This window comes from Monodelphis domestica, chromosome 2 (assembly GCF_027887165.1).
Source record: "Monodelphis domestica isolate mMonDom1 chromosome 2, mMonDom1.pri, whole genome shotgun sequence".
Classification (NCBI taxonomy): domain Eukaryota; kingdom Metazoa; phylum Chordata; class Mammalia; order Didelphimorphia; family Didelphidae; genus Monodelphis; species Monodelphis domestica.
Window position 1 is genome coordinate 422,070,451 of NC_077228.1, and position 12,183 is coordinate 422,082,633.

Here is a 12,183-nt window from a genome sequence, read left to right on the forward strand (position 1 = left end):
GTGGGGATCACAAGTGTTTAGAATCTTTTAATTACTGTTATATAATATGAAAATATTGGCTACATCATCCATTATCACATTCATAGGTTGTCATTCAATTAGTCAGTTAACATTTATAATGTGCCTACTGTGTGCCAGACACTATGCTAAGTACTGATGGTACAAAGAAAGATAAAAGACAGTTCCTGCTCTCAAGGAGCTCACATTCAAATGGGGAAGACAACTTGCACATAACTATGTACAAACAAGATATATTCAGGATAAATTGGGGATAACCAACAGAGAAAGCACTAGCATTAAGGGGGGGTCAGGAAAGGCTTCTTATAGAAGATAGGATTTTAGCAGGGACCTGAAGGAAGTCATACAGTGGGGCTGAGGAAGGAGAGCTTGAAGAACAGGCATTGAAAATATCCAAAAATGAAGAAAGTGTGAATAAACTGCAAAGGGGGGGGGGAGGGGTAAACCAGCTGCAAGAAGACTGAATATTTGATCCTGAATGTAATAGGGAGCCACAGAATTTTACTGAAGAGCAGCAGAGGTAGAGATAATATGGTCTGACCTGTGCTTATGGAAGATTTATTTGACAGCTAAGGGAAAAATGAACTAGAATGGCAAGATACTTAAGGGAGTGAGACCAACCAAAAAGCTATTGAATGTGAGATAAGAGTCTGCACCAAGTAGATAGCAGTGTCAAAGGAAAGAAGGTAGCATATATTAGAGGCATTACAATGCTTAACTGGACAATGGGTATGGGGTGGGTGAGAGAGAGTGAGAACTCATAGGAGGCACCCAAGTTGTTAGCCTGAGTGACTGGGAAGATGGTGGTGACCTAAATAGTAACACGGAAATTCAGAAATATGGATGGGTTGGGAGAAAGAGAATTAGAGTTCAGTCTGGGCCATGTTAAAATGTACTATTAGCTACTGTGTATTATTTCTTTTCTCCCCAGAGACTAAAAGCAGGACCCATGTGTTACACTTTTGTATCCCCCATAGTACTAAGCCTATGGGAGGCACTCAATAAATACCTGTTAATTGGATTTATATGATATATGTGCCCTTTAGGGACCTTTACTTTGTATACATTTTATTAGTTTTATACATGGTTTTCTTCCTGAATAGAATATAAGCTCCTTGAGGGAAGGGACTGTTTTATCTTTGTCTTTGTATCCACAGCATCTACCATAGTGCCCAGTTCACTGATTATGAAATAGCAGCACTTTCTGTAGAAGAAGAAACTGGAAATGAAGTAGGGATCATCAATTGGATAATGGCTGAAGAAGCTATGGTTTGTAAAAATTACACCATAAGAAATAATAAGTATAAGAAATTTAAGAATCAAGAAAAGACTTTTGTTGCTAAGTAAAAAATATAAAGCCAATAGAATAACAGAAATGATAATTACATTAACCAATGTCAAAAGACATCAGAATTCAATGTTTTACATGATTCTGCACACATAACTGGCATACTGTTTGCTTTCTCAATGGATGGAGTGGAGAGAGGAAGAGAATTTGGAACTCAAAAATAATTTTTAAATGTTTGAAAAAAAATTTTTTAAAGGCATCAGAATTCAGAAAAAGTGTAATGGTCAATATTGCTTCCAAAGTCCAATGATGTAGCAAACTTTCCTGCACACAGAGATGGTGAGGTCCACTGTGACATTCACTGTCAGTATAGACATCGGGTCAGATTATTTTGCTATACTTTTTTCCTTTGTTATAAAGAAGAATTCTATGGGGGGAGAATGGAGAAGATATCAGAAAGTGATAGCATTAAAAAAACAAAAGAGCATCAAAGAAATAAATTTGAAAATTTATTATGAAGAGCAACGTCCTTTATCATAAAGTTTATCTTCTAAGAACACATGACATCACACATATATAATATATAGTATACACGGAAATATGTGAATAGCACACCAATATTAATCATCAGTAGTGTTGCTACAAACTGAAGGACCCACCAAAGCAGCTATTGCATTCAAAATGCAGCAAGCTTATCTTGTAATATGGCAGGAAAGGAAAATGAAAGCATGTTCTCACTGGTTTTTGGAACTGCTTCTTCCAAAAAGTCAGTCCTTTTCCCTACATCTGGATGCATGCCAGTACATCAGAAATGCTCTTGCTAGTACCTTCTTAGAGGCTCTCTATCTTGGTTAGTTCAGCATTTCCCCAGCACCCCCCCCCCCCAAACCCCAGCCCAGTGATATCTTACCTGATGAGCTTATATTTGGAAATGAATCCTTTTGCACAGCCTTGCTGCAAGCACTTGTAAGGACGTTCCCCTGTGTGGGAGTAAGTGTGGATAGTGAATTTTTCCAGGGTAAGGAGTATCTTCCCACATAATTGGCAAGGATAAGTTGCCATGGACTTTGCTTCTCACCCCTTCGTCTTCAGGCTGGCTGCTGGGCTGTTGTCCCATTTAGGCACAAGTGGAAGAACAGTACTGTACACACTAACTAAACTGCAGAAGCTACACAAGCTTGAGGCCAAAAGAAATGGCACCAAGGTTCTAGGCAAATACTTTTTGCCTAGGTTTGTACCTCTGTGTTTCTTTTGCTTTGCTTTTTTAGTCTTCCAAGTCCCAGCTTCTTAGGCAATTTCTGGCTGGTGTCTGATAGTCTGTGTTTGCAGAGGCACACATTAGATTCCCATAGTGTGAAAGTGCTAAACTCATTACTACAGCAGGAGCATTTCCAAGTTTCACCAGATTCTGTCTGTAGAGAGAAAAGAAACAGTTCTTTTACAATATCTAATTTTCTTTCTCCAACAGCTAATAATCAAATATCTACAAGGAGAAGTGAAATCTTTAAGGGTTTAAAAATACTTTCCTATATTTTTCCATTAAAGGGTCAGGCCATGGTCTGAATCTCACTGAAGAAGTCACAAGTATACTCATCAGGGTCAAAAGGGTGGATAGGACAAAAAGCTCAAATTCCTTTTTGGTAACTATAGCGTTTTCCTGTAAATATAACTCTATACACAGAGACTTCTGCTTTCAGTTCAGCTGACTGGATTAAAGAGAGAAAACAGGCAAAACCACCACTCATCCAGCATGTATGTGCATTTTGCTAATTCATAAACAAAATAGGCCCTGCTTATTCAAAAACTGGAATGTCCCTTTCCTTATATTGTGATTGCTAAATAAACTGTTTAGCACACCTGTTTAAACTTCCAGGAGACATTGGGAAAAGAGTTCATTTGTATTCACCTCACCTTATTTGGTTACATGATTACTGTGCAGTAAGACTGGTGAAAGCAATATTTTACCCAAGTCTAACTATTCCTTACATATTGGGTTACAATGAAATGGCAATTTTGTGATGATTAACACTATTAGAATAGAAACAGATGAAAGGACTTGGCTATTACCACCCTCTAAGACCCTCAGGCTCTTAACCCAGGAGTCATTCTTAACTCCTCTCTCTCTTTCCCCTCCAATCTAGTCTGTTGCTGAGACTTTTCCATTTTACTTATGTAGCATCTCTGGTGCAGGTCCTCATCATTGTGTATCTGGTCTATTGCAGTATCCTGCTTCAAGGCTTTTCTCACTCCAATCCATCTCCTATTCAGCCACTAAAGTAGTTTTCTTATAAGAAAAGTACTGGTCAGTACTATGTACTATGTAGTATTATGTCCTACAAAAAGTACATTACTTCTTTACTTAGTAAACTCCAGTGACTCCCTATCACCTCAACAATCAAATACGAAATCCACTGCTTGGTGTTTCAAGGTGTTTCAACCTCCCTTGCCCTCTACCTTTCCAGCCTTATTATGCCCCACATATACTCTTCAACCTAGTGCGAATAGCCTGCATGCTGTTCCATCAACAAGATGCTTCAAGATACAAGATACTCTTAAATGCAGGCATTATCTCTGACCATCCTCTATATTTGGAATTTTCTCCCTTCTCATCTCTACCTACTGAGTTTTCTACCTTCCTTAAGACCCAACTAAAAGCCCACCTTATTTTTTAAATTCAAAATGTTTATGTTACTTTCTTAAGTTCTGAGCTGTCTCCCTCCTCCACACTGTACCAGAGAAGGCCATTATTGGCCAAAGATATCTTTCATAGATATTTTTATAGGTATAAAACCATGCAATGCCTACTTCTATTTATCAGCTCTTTCTCTGGAGGTGGCTATTTACAGTTATTCTCTAGACAATACTGCTGTTACTGCTTACTATATATTCTCTTGGTTCTGCTCATTTCATTCTGTTATTTCATGAAACTTTCCATGTTTTCTAGATTGTATATATTTGTTGTCTTCCTTTTGGACTGAGAATTCTTTGAGGAATGATCTTTGCCTCCTGTTATAGCCCTAGGACTTATCATAGTACCTGGCACACAGTAGGTATTTAATAAATGCTTACTGACCAACAGCTCTGATATCATGTCATTTACCCAATCAAAGAACTCTTCAGAAGCAACCCCACCCTCCTTAGATTGTTTAGTATGAAATATCAATATAGATAACACAGATTCAGTCAACTGTTATAAATTTATTTCCTACTTCTTTCCTACATGAATCTTTTGCGCCAGACATACTCATCCATTCATTGTCCTACAAACAAATATGAAATCACAGAAGTATAGAGCTGAACATGGACATTCAAGACGGCCTGACTCAAAATCATTTACAATCAGAAGTAGAGCCAAGATCTGTAATGAGGTCTCCTAAATCTTGTTTGCCTTCACTGGCTCATTCTGTCCTCCCTACTTTTTGCTTCCAATATTCCCTTGCCTATAATGCCTTTCTACCTTTCCCTATCTAGATCCTATTTATTCCTTAAGATTTTACCTCCTCCATAAAAGTTTCCCTCATCATAATCATCACAGGTCACTGTGATCCCTCTTTCCTTTGAACAGAAAAGTGTACTGTAACATTAAAGTACTAAACAAATGTAAATTATTAGTGATAATAGTAAATGAATGATTCATTATCTATGTTGCTCTGTTGCTATCTACCTGCAGGTGGCATTGCGCTGTCAGTTATATTTTTCTGTAAAAATTCCATCTTTCTAATTGAACTATAAGCTTCTTGAGGTCAGAGATGAATTATATAGACATAATAAAACCCCCCAAAGGCAACCTGAAATAGTAGATAGAGAACTGGTCTTCCAATCAGACACCTGAGTATAAGTCCCATCTCTGATACATATTAGTTATGTGACCTGGGGAAAGGCACTAAAACTATCAGTTACCCCCATGAAATTCTCTAGTGCTATAATTTGAAGAACCAATATTGATCTTCATTGGTAAAATGAGTTTCCTCATAAAGAGTTCCTTAGACCAAGGAAATCACAGGTCTAGAACAAAATAAAAATGTTCACAACCTCTAACAGTATCTTACACGATAAATGATTGGTTAACTGGCCATCTGGCTAACTGAAAAGCCAAAGGAAGAAGAGCAAGATAAATTATGACTATTTCAAGAAGCATTGGAACAAAAGAAGAAATTTCAATTGGCTCACAAAACTGGGAACCTCACTACAAAAGGACAATGACATTTACAACATATATCACTGCAGGCTAGTTATTGTGAGTAAAGGGAATTGTTATCAAAGTATATTTCAAAAGGTAAGGTGATGGTCTGGAAAAAACCTCTCAGCTTGTATCAGAGAGGAAAACAGTCCTTATTCAAGGAGGAACAATGTAAATGTCTGAAGGAGTTAGTGCTGCATGGAATCCTTGGGCAATTAGTTGTTCTAGGTATCTAATACTCAAAAGTTAACCCTTTAAAATTCTAAAACTTTAAAATTTTAACTTATTTTGAACCTTTTCTTGATTAGCATTAATCATCGTGGTGTACCACAGACACAGCTGAAGATAAAGTATTTTAGATCATTGATATCTTTCCTAATCTACATCTCTCTCCACCCTGAATGCTAAACTCTGGAGCACAGAAGTTGTAGTATAAGGCTCTCTTAATCTTTTCTGTATCCATAGACACTTCTGGCAAACATGGTGAAAGCCTTTGGACCCCTTCTCAGAATAATGTTTTTAAATGTATAAAATGAATAACCTTATAGAATATTAAAGGAAACCAAATACACTGAAATACACTTTTCAAAAACCTTTTTTTAAAATTTATGTACCTCAAGTTAAGAATGCTGTATTATAGAGGAATGAGTCTTAATTAGTCTAGAAATAGCCCTACATTTTGGTCTTAGCCTTGATGTTCACTAGGTACATAGCCATAGGCAGACTACAACCCCTCTCAGTCATAGTTTCCTCACATGTAAATTTAAGATAATAATATCTATCTCTCAATTAATTTTAATTAATTAATTAAAACACTCTGCTAAGTCTTCCTTAAAATGCCATATAAATGTAAGCCACAATTATTAATAACCATTTCCTCCTTGGAGAAATGAACAAGATAATATCTGCCCTACCTACCTCATGAGTTTCCTATGAGGAAAGTTCACTGTAAACTCAAGGTGTTTTCATTGGTTAAAGTACTGTATGACTTTTTATTATCATCTGGTTGGCATGTCTTCAGTGTGATACACTTAACATCTTCAAGGATTCTCACTTCCCCATCTCTTTTAAACATAGCTACATTGTAGAGTTAATATATGTTCAGGGATTACAGTATTTGTTCATTTCCTGCCCTTTCTGTCCCCACATATTGCAAAACTGTTCTGTCTTTTCTCTCTTCATGAATGTCCCTATTGTTTGCAGTCAGAATGTTTACTTCTCATTACTTTCTTCCCTTTACTGTTATTTCTTAGTTCTTCTGTTTCCTGTTGCTTTTTCATGGCTCTCAGCTTTCCCCTGAAAGCTGGTGTTTAAGACAAACTGCTAGTGTATTACAGTTACTTTTCTTCCCCATTGTATGATGGGTATAATCACTGGGACATCATCATTTCTCCAATTGTTTGCCACTCAGGGGCAATAGCTCCTTTCTACTATTAATGTCAAAGTATTTGCACTTATAACATGATGAAAATGTGCTTACGCTTTAAAAATATAGAAATGTATTATAGTAGTATTATATTATACATGTATCATAGTACTGAAGAAAGTCCCAGTCATACAGCATATCCCCCAAATCATAAAGATAGGGGGACAAATTATGACGTCTAACTGAGCACTGTAAAATTTATAGACAATAGTTATACAGTGCAATTTTATGGTATGACCTACTTCCAAAACACATCTTTACTTCTAAACCAACATCTTTTTGGAAGAAAAAATATCTTTAGCAACTCTCTGAAATTCCTTGTCCGCATCTCTTGACCCAGGACATTTGCATGAATCTGATCAAAGTGAAAAGGATGTTGGGACAAGTGAGAAGGTAATTGAGAATAATCATCTGATGCTGGTAATAAGGTATCCTCAATCATGTAGTGCTCCCCTAGAGTTTCTCTTAGTTCTTCCTCTTACCCTCTCAAGAATAAAATAACAACAGCTATACTGAAAGGGGTAGTCATGTAATCTTGTGACTTATGTACTCCCTGGGAAGTTAGAGGGAAGATTTCTGTTCTTTTCCCACTGTTCTCCAAATCTCATCTTTCCTTTTCATTTCTCCCAGTGAGTTTTTCCTCCCCAAATTGAGGTGAGGAGGTAAGATTCAGTCTAATCAGATTGAGATAACTACGGATTATAATGATACGAATAATAATAGCTGATATTTAGAGAGTACTTTAAGGTTTACACAGTACTTGATAAACATTGTCTCATTTGATCCTCACAATAATCCCATAAGGTTGGTATTTCAAGTATCATTCTCCTTTACACATGAAAAAACAGGTTAAGAGCCTACCAACCAAATCAATTGTGTTTAAAGAACTATTGAATTCCCAGAAAACACAATCAGCTCCAATCTATACCCAGAGATATGAACGAGGGGATTGGACACCCTTTAGCTTTGAAAAATAAAATCAACTGACTAGAGAGGAAGAGAAACAATAACTCTTAGTCCATATTAGCCACTTGCCATCCTGACTTGAAGGACAAAGTCTAGCAGAAGAAAGACAAAGGGAGGAGGAACTACACAAGGATGAAGCCTAATTCCCTAAAAGAATGCATGGGAGGCAGAGAATGATTGAAAATATCATATGTAAATTTTGTAACTTTCTCCTTGGATTCATTCCGGTGACACCACCTCTCCCTGACAGGGTCCCTGCAGTAACTACATATAATACTTCAATACTTCCAGAATCTGTCATTTCTGCTGACACAAATCACAATCCACTTCTAATTTAAAAGATTTGTCTTCAAAAGTTGATGTAGCAAAAAAACCACAACCCCAAAACAGCAATATCATTAGAAATAGGATAAAAATCCTGAAAAATCCTGAAAGAAAGATGTTGGAGTATTTTCAAGAAGCTAGGAAGAGCAGGTGGAAGAGCCCAGGTATGATCAAATAAAAGTATTATCAGCTAAGAACCAGTAGGGGACATCAGTGAGCTAAATTATGGAGCTTAGGAAGGAAAATGAAGGGTCACAGGGACTGGTGGCCTGTCATGTCTCAGGTGGGAACTGCGTCTTAATTAAGTTCTATTTAAGAGTGTGTTCCCAGTATAGAATATTTTCTGCAGTATTTCATAGTATCATGTTCTATGTGCATTAATAATGATTTCCAGTTTAAAATCTTTGGGGTGAGGAAGAGGGTTCTTGTACCCTTACTAGAGCAATCTGAAGTTTTCAAACTAGAGTATTTTTTTTTTTGCTAATCAAACAGTCTAGTATTAGCACTTTCTAGACATGAAAGTCATCATCAATAGTCATCAGTTGAATTGCACGTGCTCCTATGGTGCCATACATTATTTACCACCTGGAAAATTACCAAAGGCCAAGATAGAAAACCGGCAGATGAAAACTTCTGGGGCTGTGAGTCTGTTCTGTGAATGACATACTAGACATCCTTGTCTCTAATGAAGCAATATTTCAACACTTGTCACTCTGGACAGATAGCATGTTTTCCCTAAAATATCAACACATAGTTTTCAAACCCCCGTTACTAAAAATAATGGGTAAGGATGGAAGTCTGCCAGTGGGCCACACAAGGCTATTGTCATCTGCCTTATTTTGTTCACACCAGATTCCTTTGGAGGAGAAGGGGTAAGTGAATGGAGATAAGGAGATTAGGGCAAGAACAAAACAAGTACCTGGGGCTGACTTATTTTTAAAGACAGGATTTAAGGATCTGGGTCAAGGCAGAGAAGAAGGAAGAGACAATGATCAGGCCATTTTCCCCCATAGCTATTGGTGTAATTATGGGAGGTGGTCAGGGGAGGGATATCAGGGCAGAACTGTAGTTCTAGATTTTTCCAGACTTGTGAGAATGCAGATCATCTACTGGTGGTCAAATGGTTTAATGGGACTGAGTTAAATATAATTTCTTTTTCCATTATTGTGGAAGATCTTTACTGAAAGGACACATTTCTATTTTTAGTAACCTATCAGAATACTTCAAACTCTTCTTTGGTCTCTTGAGCAATCATTTTAGTAATGATTGTGCTGGAACATATATCGAAATATGTCATTCCATTCCCCACTCAGTAAACTCCAGTAGCTCCCTATTCCTTCTAAGGGTCAAGAAGACTGGAGCTCAGATCTGACCTCAGACACTTATTAGCTGGGTCACCTTGGCAAGTCACTTAATCTCTGAATGCCTCATCTGTAAAATGGGAATAATAATAGTACCTACCTTGTGAGTAAGGCTAAGATGAGATAATAATTATAAAGCACTTATTTTTGAAAGCCTATTATTACCAAGAACCCCATATAAACTCTTCTTTATTGGCACTTAAGGTTCTATATAACATGGCCTCAATTTACCTTTCTAGTCTTATTGTATATGACTTCCTTTCATTACACTCTATGTGCTTGACAAACTGTCCTTATTTTTAATAAAAAAAAAACACCCCTTATCCTCCCCCCACCCCTCTGTATATCCTAGCTCACATGACTGGAATGAGCTGCTTCATCTTAGAATCTAGTCTCCTTCTCGACTCCAGTTCATGAACTACCTTCTTGATCTCCACGCCTGCTCATGCTTTCCTTACACCACAAATTAACCTGCATTTATTTTGTATGTAATTATATATGTACATGTTGTCTCCTTATATAGTCCTTGAGGACAGGGACTACTTCACTTTTGTCTTTATATCCCAATTGCCTATCACTGTGCCTAGTTCAAAGTAAATACTTATATTCTTGTTGTTTGAACGAATGCTTAGATGCTAGTTAGATTATGCTTACTGCTTGGACACAGGAGTTCTCAGTTATCATCTGACCTTTGTTTTTTCCCCTTGCTGGGAATTTTTAAAGGTTCTTAAAAGCCCTTCTGTATAATCTCATCTATCATTCTTTTGCCCTTAACATCTATGGGAAATGATTTAATTGGAAAATTAGAAAGAATCCTTTGAAATTTGTTCCTAAAATAATCATAGAGAAAATATTTTTTCCTAATTTGATTTACTTCAATAAACATTCATTAAGGGACAGCTAGATGGCTCAGTGCATAGACAGCCAGGCCTGGAGATGCGAGGTCTTGGATTCCAATTTGGTCGTAGACACTACCTAGATAGGTGACTCTGGACAAGTCACGTAACTCCAATTGTCTAACCCTTACCACTCTTCTGCCTTGAAACCAATACTTAGTATTGATTCTAAGACAAAAGATAAGAGTTTAAAAATAAATAGTCATTAAAACATATAAGTCACTGTGCAATGAAAAATAAAATAGATAACTCTTATAAAAGAGCTTTCCATCCGATGGAGACTGCAGATAATAAAAATCAATCTAAGACAGAAAATGAGAGAAACTAAGATAAAGGAGAGAACTAGATAAAGTATAACATGAAATCTAAGGACAAAGTTTTCTCTTTCAACCAGGCTGCATATATGGGGGGGGGGGGGAGATTTTGACAAGTAGAGTTATGGCAAGACCATACATAAATTCAGGAAAGAGTAGGATGAGACTGGGCATTATCTTGGATGGATTTGTGCTCAAAGAGTACATGAAAGGAAACAAAATGAAGTAACTCAAAAGTTATTGTCAGCCATTTAAATATATGCCTGAGGAATTTATATTTAATTTATAGGCAATAGAAAGCAAATTTAGTTTTGAAAAAAAGATCAATAAAAATCAGACCCTGTGTAAGAGGGAGATTATTTTGGACAAAAGGTTGTAGAGTAGAAAGACAGGAAACGAAATCTATTTAGCAGGTTATTACAACTGTCTAGGCAAAAAGTAATGAGGATCTGAACCATATTAGTAGAAGTGTGAGTTTAAAGGACAAGATGGATATAAGAGTTACACATGGAGGTAAAGTCAGTAAGACTCAGAAATTGAATGGATATAAAAATGGATGGAGGTGATAGATGATTCAAGAAATATTTCAACATATCGATCAATCAAAAATATATTGGTCAGTAAACATTTATTAAGAGCTATGTGTTAAATGTGTTAAGTTCTGGGTATACAAAATGGGTCAAAAGATTGTTCCTAAATTCAAGAAACTTACAATCAAATGAAAGATATCAACCAGCTGACTGAAAAGATGACAGGAACTAGAGACTTTGCAAGACTTTCTCCTAGTTAAAGAGAAAGGCATGCCTTTATTATTTCTATGGATTTCAGCAGAAGAAAAACTTTTCAAACAGATAATAGGAAATGACTCTTCTGTGGAATGAGCTTCTTTAAATTCCTATTCTGGCTTCTCATTTGGGTTGCAAATGATGAGAAAACTCTGAAAGATTCCACCATGTTAGAAAGGTTTCAAGAATGGGAATCATGATGATCTATGTGTCATATGAAGACCAACCTAAGGACCAAACTAGATAAATTCTGAAAGGTTTGTTCAAAACTAGAAGGCTGGCCACCAGGTGTTATGAGGCTGATGTTTTTAAATTACTGTATCAAATGAAAGAGGGGCATTGATTAAGCTGTAGAGCACCCTAGAAGGTAACCATGATGATTGTGTTGAGTCCATACCATAAGAAGGCTAGAAGTAAGGATGAAGGATGTTCATGTGGCACATAAAGAGGTCTTCAAGTGTTTTATAGGTTATGACATGGAAGAAGGTTTAGCCTTTTTAGAGGAATGTCCTGGAAGCAACAGGTAGAAGTGGCAAAGGGAAGACTTCAGCTTGATGTAAGGAAAATATTTCTAAAAATTGGAGCTATCCAAATGTAAAATTGTTGTTCAGTCATTTTAGTAGTG

At 36.7% G+C, this 12,183-nt stretch overlaps 1 protein-coding gene across 17 annotated transcripts in view; it reads right to left on the reverse strand.

Moving 5' to 3' along the window:
• Positions 1-12,183, reverse strand: part of PLAGL1 (PLAG1 like zinc finger 1) — a 153,000-nt gene that overhangs the window by 16,789 nt on the left and 124,028 nt on the right. For 15 of the 17 annotated variants that reach the window (XM_056818890.1, XM_056818889.1, XM_056818895.1 and 12 more), the window contains one exon: positions 2,217-2,718. In XM_056818890.1, coding sequence (XP_056674868.1) covers positions 2,217-2,368 — 152 coding nt within the window. In that variant the 5' untranslated portion in view covers positions 2,369-2,718. The remainder of the gene's footprint in view (positions 1-2,216; positions 2,719-12,183) is intronic. The other 2 variants (XM_016428932.2, XM_016428931.2) reach the window with 2 other exon arrangements.